General features: G+C 35.4%; 1 protein-coding gene across 2 annotated transcripts in view; it reads right to left on the minus strand.

Moving 5' to 3' along the window:
- LOC149562701 (DEAD-box ATP-dependent RNA helicase 38-like) overlaps window positions 1-18666 on the minus strand; it is a 66908-nt gene that overhangs the window by 42624 nt on the left and 5618 nt on the right. For both annotated transcript variants that reach the window (XM_089826140.1, XM_089826141.1), the window contains 3 exons: window positions 9333-9646; window positions 6600-6893; window positions 6267-6488 (listed from right to left, as the gene is read on the minus strand). In XM_089826140.1, coding sequence (XP_089682266.1) covers window positions 6267-6488; window positions 6600-6893; window positions 9333-9626 — 810 coding nt within the window. In that variant the 5' untranslated portion in view covers window positions 9627-9646. The remainder of the gene's footprint in view (window positions 1-6266; window positions 6489-6599; window positions 6894-9332; window positions 9647-18666) is intronic.

Below are 18666 nucleotides of genomic sequence, written 5' to 3' on the forward strand. Positions count from 1 at the left end.
TGCCAACATGAACTGTCCATTAAACTCTGCAAAAGGTGCATATGAAATCTCTAAGTTTTCTGTGAGGACGGCTTTGTAAGAGGGCTTAATAGAACCATCTTTACCAAGTTTCTCCTTTTGAATAGGGATACCACCATTACCCTTATTTATCTCGTTTTCAACACCTTTAATTCCTCCTCTAAATTACCCTTATTGATCTCATTTTCAACAACCTTTAATTCCTCCTCTAACTGTCGTACCTCTACATTAATGTCCATAACATTCCTAAAAGCACTAAGACAATGTTGGGCTCAAAGAACCAAAGTCCAAGAGGCATTGAGTTAGGGCACAGAAAAGCTAAGAACAAGCCACAAAGCAAAGGGAAAAAAGAACTCAAATCAACCAAACACATTAGTCGAAACCAAAAAGCAAACAATAAATGCAAAAAATGAAAGAGCGACTCCCGAGGAAGCAAGTATGATGTTAAGGAATCTTAGGTCTTTAGTATGGAGAAATTATTTTAATTCTATGTAATGTCACCATTGTTATTGCTTGATATGGAATTTGGTATGTATGCAAGTCTGTATTTGGATAGAAATTAAAAAAATTCTTGTCAAATTCTACCAACCTGGCTCTGATACCATGTTAAGGTATCTTAAGATCTTTAGTATGGAGAATTTATTTTAATTCTATTTCCAACAAACTGACTGATTATGAATTTAATGCAGATCTTAAACACTGGTAATGCTTTTTACTTATCCTGAATAAATTGCTGCGGTATACAGAAATTTCTTCAAGGTGTTTTATTTGTGATGAGATTGCTGAGATGACAGTACTGCTGTTGATATTTTACTATGACTGCAGAGATAATAAAACTGTGATAAATGCTGGTATTAATATGCCTGATTGATTGATGTGTTTCCAGTCATATGATTGGCGGTATATAAATATAAGAATGAAAAGCCATACCCCATGTAGGGGCATGACCCTTTCGTGGTGATAACAAATAATACAGGACCCTGATTATTGCATAATGCCAAGCGCAGATTGGAGATTATAACTGCAAATTTTGAGTTAAGAGATGAGCAATCAGTTTGGGATAAAACATATTATCTTTATTTTAAGTAATCAGACATAATTATATATATATATATATATATATATATATATATATACATATAGACACACACACATGTCAATCATGTAATTCTTAGAATTGTAATTCAAGACAAATCACAATCCGACTGACACTACATCTTCAACAAGTGACAGCTGGATCTGGTACAGGGCCCAAGATCTCATCCCAGAGTCGCACCAAGTTGCAGACTGCTCCTCCAATTTTCCAAGCCCTACACAATTAATATCTCCAACATATTTTTCTCAAATCTCTACTTTAAGATTGCGACCCTGAATAATATTCTTCCTTGGGTCGAAGAAGTCCACACAGCAAGTGATGAGCTTACTATATGATCTCTGCTATTCTTATTGTTCTCATAATCATATATTCCAATTCTGGTGTTTATCAATAAATAGCTATAGTTTACATATATAACTATTAGATAATTCTATAAATATATTATATAATTCAATATGTACACAGTACTTCCATTACTCCTGATATATATATAATCTCTGCTATTCTTATTGTTCTTATAATCATATATTCCAAATTCTGGTGTTTACTAATTGATAGTTATAGTTTGCATATATAACTATTAGATCATTCTATAAATATATTATATAATTCAATATGTACTTCCATTATTCCTGATATATATATTCTGAATACAATTCTAATTCTACTTTATATAAATAATACATTCCTTATAAATGTATGTGTATCTGATTCATGATTAGAATTCTGATATATATATATAAAGAGATGCATACTATTCACTAACTTCAGATGTATTTATTATTATATATGTATATTACAATTCATAGCCAAATTTTTTTTTTGTTTTTGGCAAAACTTTATATTTATATCAATAATAACTGGTTCAAAAATGGCTCCCAGAGAAACGAACCAGAAAAGAAAAACTTTGGACATTGCTTGATACAAAAAGGATGCACAAGAAGAAAGACTGCATCTAGAGAGAGTATCCATCAACACTAATGATTCTTGTTATTGTGAATCCCCAACCTAGAACATTGTGATCACAAAAGAGCCCAAAATTTATATGAAGACAATTATTAATCCAATCATTATTTGGTGCCGGAGAAAACACCAAGAGCCAAGCCAAAAACTAATATAAAAGTTTCCATCATTGGTCTTCATCCAAAATTCTAGTTGAAACCATGATATTAGAAAAAAGTCATCGATGCAAGTGCAGCCAGGACCCTAAACTGCATACAATATCTCAAAAGAACAAGTGAGATCCATAGTAGCAAAACATGTGAAATTGCAGAGACGCCGTGATTTCCTATCAAATAATATTTGAGAAGGGCTAAACAGGATTCTAAGCATATTATTTTGTCATAATATTAACAAAGTTGGGGAAATCAAGGAGATTAAGTGGGGAAAGTAAAGAGTTAATATAAACCCCATCGGTACCGAAATTAGCTAGACAATCAGCTAATAGGTTGCCTTCTCTATAAGTATGTATGATGTAACATTCAGAGATTGAATTAAGAAGAGACCAGACTTGATGCAATATATATTGTATGGACCAATTATACAAATGACATTTAGTGCACGCATTAGTACTAATGGCTGAATCCCCTTCAACATGCAACTTCGTTATAGATAGTGATTTTGCAAGTTCCAAACCAAAAAGCAAGGGCCTCAGCTTTGTTATTAGAACCCAGAGGGAGAAGAGATAATTTTGATTCAATCACACGACCTTTAAAGTCTCTAATGACTATGCCATAGCCAGAATTACCTGGGTTTCCCCTAGAGGCCCCATCAAAATTAAATTTGTAATAGCCCTCACTTGGGGAGATCCACTTGGTTTGTGCTCGGATAAGAGGAACCTTGGATGGACACAATGGAGCAAGAAGATAAAGAAAAAGTAAACCCTTCCACCGTTGAATAACATAGCCATCGCAAGGAGAAAAAACATGTTTACCCTTATATTTACTTATTGTAGCATTTAACAATCTCATCTATCCATCTCTCTAATCCTTCCAGAAATTGAGGGATTGGAGATAATGTTTGTCTAAAAATCCTCTTGTTTCTCTCCCACCAAACAGCCCATACTACAAATGCAGGGATGCACTTCCATAGACATGAAAACATTGATTCAGTATCTAAGACTAGCCATGCCTAAAACAAATCCCATAGAGAGTTAGGTAATGGCATATGGAAATTAAGCTTATTAAGAACAAAATGACAACAATCTTGGGCAAAAAGGCAGTTTAAGAGGAGGTGATCTGTTGTTTCCACAACTTACTGACTTAGCACACAATTAAAGGGATCAGAAATGTTCAATCTATGAAGTCAATCACTAGATCAAATTTGGTTCTTTAATGCAAGCCATGCAAAGCATCCTACTTTTGGCAAGACTAAACTGTTCCAACAGAATTTAAAAGCATGATAAGTGGTCTAATTAAACTGATTGTGTTGGAGAGCTAAGTATCCTTGTTTAACAAAGTATTTACCATCTTTAGTTGGAACCCAAAAGAGGCAATCTGGTTGATTCCACATAAAAACATTCCTTTCAGCTAATACTTGTTTGAAAGAAGCAACCTGATTGTGGGATATATAAAGAATTGAGGGGTCTTTCCAAATGACTAGCCCTGTGAATATATGTATAGCTGAAACATAATTAGAGAAAGATGTTTCCCAAGTTTGAATCACTATGTTTGAGAAATCCTTCAAGGAATCAATAGTGGCAAGGGGGGGGAACCCATTACATGAATTAAACCAAAAATTGACACTATCCCCATTGTTCACTTCCCAAGATATGGATGAAGTAACAACTTCCTGAGATGCCATCATGTAATCCCAAATGATAGAACCCTTTTGCGGGTCTAGGGCAGTAAAAACCCTGGAAGGTTCCAAGTTATCTAAATATTTCTCTTGTAAATGGCAACACCATTTGGCAGAGGATTTGTCATACATTTGCCAAACTAGCTTAGCACCAAAAGCCTTATTCCTATTAGTAATGTTGGGAAGTCCAACACATCCTGTTCTCAAAGAGGTTGACATGGCATGATAGAAATTAGAGCTATTTTCTTCTTTCCATTCATATTTTCTACCCAGAGAAAGGTACGTATTAAAGTTTCAATTTGAGAGATTATACCTTTGGGGGCTTGTAAAATGGAGAAACAATAATTTGGAATGCAGAGAGAACAGTTTTGATAAGCAAAATTCTACCCAAGAGTGATAACCAGCGAACCTTCCAAGCACTAACAAATATATTCTAATTTAATTGTCGCTGACCTTATTCTTTTCAACAGACCACTGCTGAAACTTCTCATTTAGGCTCTATTGATATAATGATATCAAACAATGCTATGCTTCCACTTAGCATAATAAACTAATTGATATCTGAAAGTTCATACAACTCATATAGAACTGATTCCAGAATTTGAAATTAAGTTTGTGACTACTTATAGAACAAGGTTTTCTTTCACAATTCTATGCCACTTATTCTATTCCTGTCTTGAAATATATTTGCCTCCCTATATGTGCAGGAACAATTTTATGAGACGTGTCCTTCCGAGGAGGGTTTTTATAGTCACAACTCTCCATGCTCTTTTCGACACAATATTGATTCGGTAAGTATTATATTTGATTATTATAATAATATTTTGATTGGAATTTTGATTTGGATAATATTATTAAATGTTACTAATATTGGATAAAATTACTTTTATTGATAATATAATAATATTTTTAATCAAACATTATTAGCATTTTATTGATTAACAATATTAATTGTATATTGAATAATAGTATTGATCAATCAATATATGATATGCTATTAATTAATTATATTGATTAATAATAAAAATATATTGATCAATTAAGATAACACTGATTAGTATGACATAATCAAAATAAGTATTAGAGCAATATTTAAACGAGGTAAATGTATTTAAAGATATATTTATATTGTCAATACATCAATTACAGCCCGTGACATTAAGTGCGCTCAAGCTGGAGTTGTACTAGGATGGGTGACTTCCCAAGAAATTATATTGCTTCACCTCTATGAGCATCACCTAGATGCAACAAGTGTCAAGTGTTCCATTCATTCTAATGAGAAATGGGTCCATGGGTCAATGAGTTTGTCTCAAAAAAAACTACATAGTTGAATCCTAATAGTAATGTCCCAATTTGACTTGCCGTGGAAAGTATCTTGTGCTTATCAAACTTCAATAAAAATCAATTTAATTAATGTCATGTTAAAAATTGGAGACATTACAAAGAAAAACAAACTTACTCTTTCCACATCCTCTCTTCTCAACACTTTATATTCTCACAATCAAATGTGGTGTATACATATGCCAGTTGCTTATAATATTTAATAGATGATGCTTAAGTGTATGTTCACATGATAGAACATAAGATACATCTGACTATCTGAAATCCATCTTGTAGGAAGGGCCTAGGGTGCCAAAGGAGGGTTATATGAAGGATATGTAAGCAAGCTACCTTAAGTTGACCATATAACTAGCTCCTAGGGTCGAGAAGGCACTTCCACAAAAGAACCAAGAAATGCCCTTACAACTTCTACCCAACTCTAGAATGAGGTCAATTGTCTTTAGTAGAATGAGACATTGATAGAGAAAGCAAGTAAAGAAACCAACTAAGAAAGCAAGGACTCTAGCAGACACCCACTCTTGGGCTTAATGTATATATTTGCTTATGTTAGGATTGCAAAACTCAAGTCCAAGATCATACTATATAAAGAAATAAATACTTGCTTCGCAAGAGGTAACCCTAACCCTAATTTGTTGCAATTGTAATTCTACCACAAATTAGGAAGGGGGCATTATACATCAATACACACCTATTTACAACTTACATCTAGAAATCTAGAGCAAAATTTGAGTGATAAGTTAAAAATAAATATATGCTAAGCTATAGAATGTTCTTAGTGATGCATCATGCTATCTCTACCTCAATAAAACAAGTAAGCGAAGTGTATATCCATAAAACATAGTGTTTGTGATTACATAATCTGTAAAAACTGTAATAGGAAAAAGGTGTGGACAACTGCATTTTCTTGTATATCGAATAACTAAGCCGAATCAAACGCAACTATATTGAATCATAGAAAATAAAATAGAATGCCTCTAGGGTACCAAAAGATATTTATCTGTCAAAGAATTTGTACCTGAGCCAGCATATGATCTGCTTCATCAAAGACAAGTATACTGATGTATCTCATGCTCAAAACTTTTGCCGTCATCCACTTTTTAAGTGTACCCGGTGTACCAATTACAACATGCTCAGTAAAAGGTTCGCGCCTCTTGACATAACTTGCAGCTTCAGTAGGTACAGCACAGGCTGAAGTTATAGAGGTATGCTTTGCCATTTTTATGAGGACTTCCTGATTCTGTATAAAATCTTTTAAAATGATAATTGTATAAAAAAACTTAAAAGGTCATTCACAAAATGGCATTTCCAATTACTGTTTAAAAAATATTCCTATACATTAACAACAAACCTGCATTGCTAACTCTCTTGTTGGGCATACACAAAGTGCCTGTGGTGCATTAATCTTTGGATCAACTCTGCTCAACATACCCAGAACAAAACAAGTAGTCTTTCCAGACCCATTGTGAGCCTGAGCAATTAAATTTTTGTAAGGTGATCTAATAATCATTGGAAGAGTTACTGCTTGAATTTTGCTTGGTTTCTCAAATCCCATCTCTGAATAGAGACCCCTGAGTAGTTCAGATGAAAGGTTTAAGTCCTCAAATGTTTTGGCCGAAGTATAAGGAGTGTCCCCAGCAGTAACCTGCATTAATATTACATCTAGCGAAAATCAGTTAAGAGATTAGATAAAAGCTGTCAAGATGCATGCATTGGAAAGGACTCAATGACCATCTTCTCAATGGCAGCCTTGAAGTCTATAATATATATTACTGATATTACTGATATATATACATGTCTGTGTGTGTGTGTGTGTGAGGGCTCAGTATATAACCCATCAGATCTGGCAGCATCAGATCTGGAAATCTGCCTATCAAGTCTATCAAATATTGTTCATCACCTACATAAAGCATAAGATTGGTATAAAAAAAATTAAAACTGAATTTTGAAAAGCTTGAAACTTGCTAAGATATAATCACCTGTACAGACAGATGACCAAATAACATCTTTTCACCAACTTGTGCTTGTCATGTCCAAGCATATAAATATTTAAATTTATAAAAACCTTTGATTCCAAATTGGCTCTATTTTTCTCCAAATCATAAAGTTGCTAATCAAAATGATAACAGCGAAAGCCTGAGGTGGTTACCTCTGCCTCTGTCTAGACTACAACTAATTGAATGAAGATGAAACCTCTGAAAGGGATGCTTCGGAATTGGCATGGAAAGTTGCTACTGCTCACTCTAAGATTGTCTGTGTAAACACTTAATTCAACCGAAAACATAGAAAACAATATAGTTTTAAAGAAGCTGTTGAGTTAAACATTTATTTTGCCACTATGGAACCTGATTCAAGAATTCTTTGGTCCTTACCAGGAAGAGAATCCAAAGAATAGCCATTGGAAAGAAAATTCATTGAGAAGCTAGTAGTTTTGGGAGTTGGAATACAAGAAACATGTTTGTGATGATTACTTCTTGGTTACGATATTCAAATAAAGAATTTCTCAAAAGACTTGCAATACCAAAATTTTGAAAAGTAGGACATTATTGCTCTTCAGATGGCAAAAACTGAAAACTGGACTGTATACAACATCAGAGGATATCCTCATAGAAATCCTGGAGAGGCAGAAAAAAGGGAGACTAATAAGAGACACGAGATTATTTGGGAAGAATATAAGTGCGAAGTCAAAGCTTATTCAAAGTATAAACTTTGACAGGTTTGATAGGAAAACCATCTTTCCAAGCACCCATAGAGTGAAGATTTGCCTTCATCAAAAAGTAATATTTCAATACTCAGGTATACTCCAAATCCAGTCTTACTCTTACCATAACACTGGCATCCGCTCAAGGCTGAGTTCAAGTCTTATCAAGAAAATAAGGTATGTAAGGAAAAAAGAAAGAAGAAAAATCATCTTTTCTATTACTTACCTATGACCGCACCTAACAGAGAAAACTCCTTCCCGCTCATCTCAATAGCACAACAAATACTTTTATAGGTTGTCCTCTTAAAACCTAGAGTTCGGAATAGCACTGCGGGTCAGCCAATCAAGTTCATAAACGTACTCATCCCAAAGATTCTCAAAGAGGCAGCTGGCATTAATTTGAAGCATCTTTGGAATGTTAATGCCTACAATTCCTAACTGAGGTCTACTAATAAAAAGGATTAGCTTAGATGAGCTGAAGCTTAAGGAGAGCTCACAAACAACCATAACCAAGAGAGAGATGCCTTAAAACATATACACATTGGAAATCATTCAACCAACATGCTTAAGCTATGCAAATTTTTATATTTCTGCACCCAGAAAAATGGACATTAACCTACACAAAGCATCTAGATAAAAGCAATATCAAAAAGGAAATTTACCCACAAATTATATCATATATCACTGTAAAGCCATGATATGTGGACAACTGCTTACGGCTATACCTGCAACATTGTTAATAAAATAGCTGCATAAAGAAAATCATGAAATAGAAATCGAAATAGATCTTTCCTTCGTATGAGCTCGTAAGCGATGCAGTGGATGCTCAAGAAAACCTAAAGATCTAATTATAGCATATGAATTTTACTTGCATTATGGCAACCCTAACAAGCAAACACCATTCAGGATAGACACACAAAGGGTCGCAGAGCAGAGGTTTTGGTTGATCAAAGCCAGCCACTATAGACACTTCGGCAATAATCCAATCTCTTAACGGTTTCAAGCTAGCAATGCTCAGGCATCAAACACTTACGCTCACTCATTATACTTAGCCAGGCTCAAATCCTGGTCACTAAGGAAACTCACTGAGCTCATACCACCTAAAACCATCCCTAGTGTGTGCTATTGCAACAGTCACATCCAAAATGAAGGCAGCTCCACCAAAACGGGAATTCTCCAGAACAAAATGAGAATAGAAGCCACCGCTTAAAAATAGTTTTCCTGCCTGCGAAAAGGTAAAATGAAAATCCCAATAATGTCACTTTTACATACCTAGCAAAAGGGTTAGCCCTACCCAAATGGGCATTGCTCAAATGCCCCAAGTTGGGAATCCAAATGAAGCAAAAAGAAATTGGAAAGCCAGGGATGCTGAGAATTTCATACCGCTTTGATAGGTGACTCATCTGAGTCAGCTGGCTCAATAAGATTATCACTTTTCAGAACAATTTCAGGTTCATCTACAGTAGCTGCCTCGTTGATATTTATAGAATTTATAACATCTACTGCACTAGAAACCTTATCATCGTCCACCTCTTCATCTCCCCACCTCTTTTTCTCCACAAGCTTAGTCTCTGCGGACTTGCATTTATTACTATTTTCATTTTCTGTTAAATCCTTTTTCTGCTCTGTCGAAGTTTCTTCCCTACTCATCGTCTTTTCCTTCCCCTCCTCTGCCATACAAAACAATAGAAGATTACCTGGATCACCAAAAAAGATGCCATCAAAAACATTATAATTAAATTCTCCAAAATATAACCAAATGAGACAGTTTAAGAAATATTGTAAATGGCATCAACAAATGTAATTTTGACAATGCAAATGCAACTATATTTACGATTTTAACTCAGAATATCCCGAACCATATCTAGAATATTTAATCACAAATTGAGTTTAGTGATTGATTTTTAATTCAGGTGTAAGGACTAATTGGCAAAAGAAATGGAGATGTAGAATTTAATCAAGCATGAACTGGAACCCCATGGTATTCTGGTGTTCTAGACAGGTCATTTAGAGATTGTACTCTATAAATTGATCTCGAGATTGGTAGAATTATGGATGTGGAAGTGGCAGGGTCCCATCTTCAAAAAGATAACATCAAAATAGAAGAAATGCAATCAATCTCTAAACCTTACTAAGTCAATCCTACCAAACTATGATAAAGTAGAATAAAGAGTTTGCAGTTGACTCAAATTTTGGAGAAATCATTTCCCTATTCTATCATTGGCACTCCTTGTGGGTATGATTTAAAGTTTAAACATTTTATTCAAACCAGATCATTTAGCAAATCTTCAGCTTTCTGATCTTACCTCTGAGTTTTTTAATGAAAGATTGTGAAAAAGAAGCATTGCAAGAAAGCATAATGGAATGACAATTGCAACCCAGTATATTGTCTTTAACATCAAGAGTGAACCCAAGCAATCCATTATTTCTTTTGGGATACCTCCACCGTGATTCAAAGGGCATGGAGCAATAAATGCAACAGAAAACGTTTTTAGCATTATGGACCATGACCACACTCATCCATAGTGATCTTGTTAGGAATTGTACTAACTATATTTGCACATACTCATACAACTATGTTAAAGGTCACTCCATAATTTTTACCTATATAATTTCTCAGAATAGGACTACATTATTTGATGAGAATAACTTATTTGCTTTAGTTGACAATATAATTAGCCTGAAGAAACTTCCAAATATTCAAAAGCTGGTTTGAGGACAAATCCACTACAGTGAAATGTTGCTTCCATACTAATTTGCAAAATTTTGAATGGTTTAAACTCGTGCATATGAAAGATTGAGTACTATTAATACATATCCCTGTAGGTCCACAGCAGAATTGAATTCTTGTTTTGAAAGCTTTTATCTATCAAGACAATTAATATTTATTTTCAGTAGCTTATGAATTTCACTGTCAAATTCTTAAGCTTTAACCAGACCAACTTCTTCTGGACTGCCTTCACCACAAAACAAAGAGGATCAAGCAATAAAGACAAAATCTGAAAAGAGAAACTTAAGGAAAAACTTTTTTGACTGCTTTGCACCATGACTATAGTGGTTATCTTGTTAAGAATTGTTCAGACTTTATTTTCATATAATCCAGTGATGCTAAAGGCTACCATATAATTTTATTGAAATAGTTTGTTAGCTTAGGACTAAATATTATTTTTTGAGAATTTTTCTGTGCTTAAATTTACAACTCACTAAGCCTGGAGAAAGGTATGTATAGATAAAATTTACTTGTGGACAAGAATAATACCGCAAAATGTTTGATCCAGACTAACATTCACAATTAGATTTGGTTAAGCAAATGAATGATTTATATCCCTGCAGATCACAACAATATTCAATTCTAAGCTCTGGTTTTGTAAAAGTATTGTGAGCTTTATCTATTATGTTATTTTAACAAGCAGCTTGGGGTACATGCTTTTGCTATTATGTAAAAAATATCTTGGAAAAAAAATATTTTCAGTAGCTTACAAGATTCGTGGCCATTATTTTGAGTCTTAATTACACCACATTTTAACAGTTTGATCAAACATTTAAGAAGAAAAGATTAGAACTTTACATCAACATTTTATTATTATTTACACAGGATTCAGTTGTGCAATAGAGATTACATTGCATAACACTTAACATGAAACTTCGGCAATTTAACAAAATTTGGAATGGAATTCAATGCTGAAGACCTCTGCTATTTGGGTCTGGACTCTGAATCATAAACAGTCTGGACTTGGAGCCAATTCGTCAAGGATTTTGTGGGGGTACATACAAACAATTGTGAGTTTCTCCCGAACAAATCCACACAAACCCAAGATGAACCTAGCAAAAACAAATTTAAAAATTGCATGCCCTAACAAACTCTTTGTAAATTGCAGTTAAAAAATTAAAAAATCTCTAATTCTTTTCTTAAAATCCCCCAAATGCAAATTGGCTTGTTGGATAGGCGAAAATACAAAACAAGATACCAATGGCCCCTCTTTCATGCAATGGTGACATTTTACCCCCTTATTAAACACATCCAAATGAAATAATATTAAAATTAATTAAATATGCTTTTGTGTAAAAGCATGACTATCAAATGCACAAAAATATTTTAATTAGAATATTATGTACGTTAATAGATCTTTCAAATTAATTTAAATGTTTCTTTAAAAAGCAAAATTCTACCTAAGTGCATGGCTCCTTATATTATAATATGATAAAGTATTAAAAACGTTACAAAGAAAGTAACAGCTGGTGGATTAGAAAGATCATTCCACCACTAAACTCAAAATCCTATCCAACTATGCTAAAGTAAAGAGATATTCATTTTCAGCCAGGGAGTTATTCATCTCTTCCATACCTTGTTTTAAGATCATAATCTTTACCCAAATGCATATCACACCAGCTTTATCTTACTTATTGACAGCCATGGTCCCGTTCATTTTATCACTAAGGCTTTCTCCTCTAAAAAGGAAAATAAGTCTACCCAATGCCTTTAATTAATCAATAAAGAAGAGGTTTTAACAAATTGCACATTATCCCTTAGCTCTTGCTCTTCTACCATCGCAATTTCCATGGATTTGAGCTTCCAAAACTTATGTTCAATTTGCTTGAAGTTGAAACCTCTCGTAATGGGAAGCAAACCATTAGGATTCAAAACACGTCTGTGAACAGATTTGTCTTCTTAAAAATATTTTTTTAGCAAACTCTATCACCCTATGTTTGGAGACAGAAAAGATTCACAACAGTTTGTTGGGTTCAATGGTTCACCTTCCTCTGATTTCTTATGAGGTACAGCTCCCTCTATTGATTTTCAATGAATCAACTAACCTAATAATTTCAATTACTTTTAACCTGGAAGCATAAAGGTTGCACACCTTACTCTTGGATAAGGGGCTGAAACAGATTAAATATCACAAATGTCACCATAACAGGAAAAGATCAAAGCTCTTCGCATCCTTATGAGTAAAAATCAATAGAAACTTACACAACAAGAAATGAGATCATCATCACCAAATACTTCTAAGATAATGATACAGCACAGGAAAAGAAAATAAGCATTTGCTAAGAAATCCTTCTTTCCAACATCCAAATGACACAGATTTAGATTTTTCCCATAAACTCAATATTATTATCTCGATCCAAAGTTCAAGACAAAATCCATATCAGTAACATCCATCCAAAAAGTAATCAGTTTTGATCCCATCAAAAAAAACTTATAATTCTTCCTTTCTACCACTTTTTTCTAACCCCTATTCCATCTAAAAGTTTCATACTTGTAGTCTTAGATTATCGGAAGGATCTCCCTGAAAACCCGACCCTCCTACAATTATCAGTAATAGTTATTACAATTGAGCGATTCAAAGAGGACCACGTGTCCTCTGAGTTTAAATTAACATAAAGCAAAATGGAGGAAGATTTACCATACGGATGAACTATGACCTCCAGCCTCAGTTTGTTCCTCGTCACCAATTGTTCCACGTGCCAACTTCCAGTGGCAATAAGCATATATGAACTCATGTATCTCATTGGAACTAATGATCTTTAAGATTAGCAATTGCAGTTTCCACATCTTTGTTCCATTTCATTCTAGTGACTTGCTTTGTGTAGTTTGGCAGGTGCTCCATGCAAAGGACCTTCAATCTGCGCCACCTTTGTGAGATCCGCGGTCATAGGGTCAATCACCTCCTTGATTGCTTTCAAGTCCTCTTGAAAAAAATTTACCACGTGTTCAATCTCAGTGTTCCTTTCATCACATTGAGCTACATTGTCAAGGCTGATGATTCGCATTTCTTTGATAAAACTGATGTACATGCCCTTGATCTCTATTTCAATGCTCTGTACTTTAGTGATACCCGACCTATAAACCAAAAACCTCCAGCTCACGTTCCTTTTGACCACGTATAGCACGCCGGCATCTGCTGCTTTAAGGGGATTTTCTGTCAAGAACTTTTCTACACCATACTACTCCTAGTCTGAGATTTGTGAACAATAGCAAACCACTTGCTCTCTTCTATTTCCCAAGCTAAGAGTTGTGTTTGAACCTCGCTTAATAGAGCATCAGCATCATTAAAAACTATAGCACACTGCTGGAGGAACTCTTCTCCTTTCTTAATTACACCATTCACCCATTCATCCACGGCTATCGCTATGGCCTTGCCACACTAAAGTCAGTTCAACAACTTCTTGTTGTCTAGTAAAATGGGGTCAAAGTTCTGAGGAGCTTGAACCAAAGTGTTAATGTACCATGCAATCATGTTGATCATCTATTTCAACTCCCTTTTCTCCTTTGCATCTTTTTGAGACTGAGCCAACATATGTTGAGAAGAGTGTTCTAACCAATGTTCTTTGGTTCCTCGGTTCCGTATGCCTAGGCCTATTATTTGTGATTTCAAAGTCTTCAATGCTCAGGTCTATAGAACCATCTTTGGGCTTATATAAAGCAACTTCAGCTATGACCTCCCCTATCTTAGCATCTACAACTAACCAAGTAACACTCTTCATCCCTTTAGGCTTTGGGGTTTTAGTGGTGTATTTACTCACCATATCTTTCACAAGTACAGAGACTAGTACGAGGCTCCCCTTCTTGCTAACTGAGTTCATGAGCCAATTTGGTACCGATGGAGAGGGTTCAACCTTTCCTGTGTCCTTTATTGGTGTATTCAGGGAATCCAAAACCTGTGAAATATTGTCTAAGGTCGACTGTACCTGCTGCTCATTGTCCATTGAACCTATGCTATGTTCCTTTTCAGTATTAGGATTTACTTGAGCATGTCCCTAGGGCCTAAGACATCATTTTGTTTTGTTTCTTGAACTTGGTCTTTGACCTTGTCCTCTGCACAATAGGCTGGTTTTCCGCTAGTTCAGTGACCAATGCTTTTGAACTCTTCTTATCACCTATAGAACCAATGGAAAAGATAATGTTAGCATTAAAGGAGGAAGGAACTTCTCGAACTGTGTCTTCAGATTGAACTTGAGGCATGCCCTCCTTTTTATATTGAAGCCATATTTTGGTACATTCAATGACATTGTCGGTCCTCTTTACTATGTCATCTTCTTTTAGTTCAGACCAATCAGTGAGAGGTAGGGGTTCTTCTTGTTGTTTTAGGTACTTAGGTTCAACAAACTCCAAATTGTCTTCTTGAACTCCTTTAGTGTTCAATTGCAACTGAAAAGCATAAACTTGTGGCAATAACATTCTAGAGTTGTCTCTATTTTGAACCTCTCTTTTGCTTATACAATCTTCCTAGTAGTCCTCCAAGTGAGGTATGTGAATTGATCTTCTACCTCCAAAACTTTTCTAGAGAATTCTTTATTGTCGAACCCCTTTCTCACATGATAAAACTTGAAATCAAAACCACATAAGTCGCCCCCAATATTTATGGCATCTTCTAGACTTTTGCATGAGAGTTTACCAAGCTTTACAAGAAACAAACTATCCCATTTATCTTCAAGCAGGAAGTTCTTTGTTACAACGGCAAGTTGCCAACAAAGCTCAACCAATACAAAGCAGTCAATGGTAAATCTGGGCAATCTGAAGGGCTCTTCATCGAAACCACCTATCCTGAGGTATGTAAACCTGGGAAATTGAATGAACAAAAACTACCATAGATTTGGATCAATTGTAAGGCTTCCAATGAAACTCTTTGCTCCATTATACCCACTAGTTCAAAACATACCTTGCCCATGAAAACATCATAAACCCTACTATAGTTAGATAAAATTTGGCTCCTTTGCAACGAGGGATAGTAATTGTATATAAGGATATCATGATCCCAACATTCCTGAGGCAGGGGAGAGAGATCTTGAGTACAAGCCAGACAATACACAAGATAGGAGGACATAAAGAAATCCTTTTTGATGGTCTAGGTTAATTTCAATTGTTTTCTCATTAAACTAGCTATGATCTCAGCCCAATCTAAGTACTGCTTGCCTTTTAATATAATTTCAATGAAGTGAAACATTCATTCTTCAAATAGAAACGCCTCTGGCGAACCCCTAACTCTATGTAACAAAACTATCAGATCATGGATATAAGAAATCATGTGGTCTTTATTCAAACTCTTTGGGAGCCGTGAACCACCTTTATAGAACTTTTTGGTCCAGTGACGGGCTATGACAAAGCAGTACTTGTCAAGGTTTTGCATGAATTTGGCATAGGATTGAGTTAAAGTGAAGTTGGCGAATGACTCATTAGGCATTTTGAACACAGACATCATTGTGTTCCTGGTAACTGAGAGCAAGACCTTTCCACCATTCTTTCTAATACATTGAGACCTGATATCATAATGGTTTATACATTCCCGAACCAATTTAGGGCTTATGACAGCTTGGGGAAAGGTTGCGGCTAGTAATAAACCACTATCTAGGAATTCACCCAAAAATTCACCCTCTAAATTTTCTTGCATTTTATCACAAATGGTGCCTACATTAACTCCCTTTAAGTTTGTATCAATCAGCAAGGGACCTCTGCAATTCATACTAATGCTATTTCCAAAAAATTAAAGAAAAGACCTCATACTTTACAATTCCAAAAGAAATCAAAACTCCAGACCAAGCTCACAATGAAAATACAGAGAATTGAAAATTGAACAAAAGGATTATCAAAAGTTCACCTTGAATTCGTAGTAACAAGCCTTATTGAACCTACTGAACTTCCTAATTTGCATTCTCCACAGCTAACACTTAGAGTAAGAATGAACTTACCATTTTGAGAGCAAGCTTTTAAAATACCAAACCTTATGAGTAAATTACAAGGGTAGGATTTGGAAAGATTTGTTCACTTGAAAGTACCATACGACAAGACTACTCAAGGTAATTGCCATAAATAGATGTCTTCACTTTTTACCCCTTAATCATCATTATTCTCACACATGGTTACCTTCCTTAGATTTTTGTGCCTTATGCTGCGTACTTGTCTATACACACTTAACATTTAATGATTTTGTACAAAGTTGCGCTTTCTCATAATTACCTTATTCATTGTTTCCATATCACCTTTTTGCCACTTATGTCATCTGATGACATATCGAGAGCCCACCTCATTGCTTGCCATGTCCAACTCCAGACGTTACCACCACGTGCTCCTTTTGGGTCTGTCGTTTGGTTTTCACACCATTGCCTCATTGCAAATGGGGAGCCCCTCTTTTTGCTTTAGCTAGTAGAAGTAGTTGTCTTTTGGCTAGCAACATTTTTTTTTTGCAAGTCCCTAAGTCCGCGGTAAGTTTGAGTCATTGGGAAGCAAGTTTTAATCTTAGGTTTGTGTAGGCATTTTGACGCCACTTGGGGGAATTTTGTGGCCCAAGTCCAAGAGAAAAGTGCAATTTTTGATTTGGGAGAGATGAGTTTTTATGTTGAAAAAGAGGGCAATTTGTGAGAGAACCAAGTCTTGGTGGAAATTTCAGATCTTCCAAAATCTCCCCTTGGTGGAAACTTCGGATCTTTTGAAATCTCCCTTTGGTGGAAATTTCAGATCTTCTGAAATCTCCCCCTTGGTCTAAATTTCGCATCTTCCAAAATACCCTCCTTGGTGGAAATTTTGCATCTTCTAAAATCTTCCCCTTGGTGGAAACTTCGCATCTTCTGAAATCTCCCCTTTGGTGGAAATTTCGGATCTTCCAAAATCTCCCCCTTGGTGGATATTTCACATCTTCCGAAATCTCCCCCTCCTCATTTCTCCCAAACAATCTCAAGCTCGGGCTTTTCATTTTATAGCTACTCAAAAATTGCAAAATTAGGAAGGTGAGGGGAAGAAATTGACAATTTTCCAAAAGATTTTCCTTTTGGTGGAAATTTTGCAACTTCAGAATTTTCCACCGGTGGAAATTTCAGATCTTCCGAAACTTCCCCACATTGAGTCTCCCAAATTTTAATCCCCTCAGCCTTAGAAAATTGGTTTATGGCATTAAGGCAAAATCATGATCGAGAATAGGATAGGGAATCCCAAGGAACATTAGAATGAAGAAGCCTTAAGAACACCAAGTCTTGATGAAAATTTTGGATCTTCCGAAATCTCCCCCTTTGGTGGAGTTTTTGGATCTTTCGAAATCTCCCCCTTGGTGGAAATTTCACACCTTCCGAAATCTCCCCCTTGGTGGAAATTTTGGATCTTTCGAAATCTCCTCCTTAGTGGAAATATCACATCTTCTAAAATCTCCCCTTGGTGGAAATTTCGCATCTTCCGAAATTTCCCTCATCCCTTCCCATCTACGGCCAAGCGCTAAAATTTTTCAACAAGAAATATTTTGCCTCCTAAGAGTGAAAATTCGAGATTGATGGTGTTGAGGTGACCCTAGCTCCAAGGACGGTGATTTTAGTTTTGCAATTAAATCTAAAAAATTTGGGTGTTATCATTACTAAGATGCCTAACTTTGGATGATCTAAAAGGGAAATTTGAATTACTTCAAGACCAATTGAATGGGTAGAGCTGCGAGAGAATTAAATTTTAATGCAAAATGGGATGGATTTTGTTTATTGATGTGATTTTACTTTTCAGATTTTTTCACGAGGTTAATTCTTTCTCCTTTGTTTTTCTAGGTGAATTCAAGAGGGAGAACGGTGGATGGAAATTCATTCTTGGAAAATCATAGCATTATTGGTGCACATACCCTCCATGGTCACACCTATAGGTAGGAGAAACTATAGGGCAAGGTGATGATCAAGGCCTCGAAACTTCAAGTGGATACTACAAGGAGATGGCTCAAGCTCGAGGACTCAAGTGAGAAGGAAGGAT

Source organism: Cupressus sempervirens, chromosome 4 (assembly GCF_028749045.1).
Source record: "Cupressus sempervirens isolate cs-2001-9-10 chromosome 4, ASM2874904v1, whole genome shotgun sequence".
Classification (NCBI taxonomy): domain Eukaryota; kingdom Viridiplantae; phylum Streptophyta; class Pinopsida; order Cupressales; family Cupressaceae; genus Cupressus; species Cupressus sempervirens.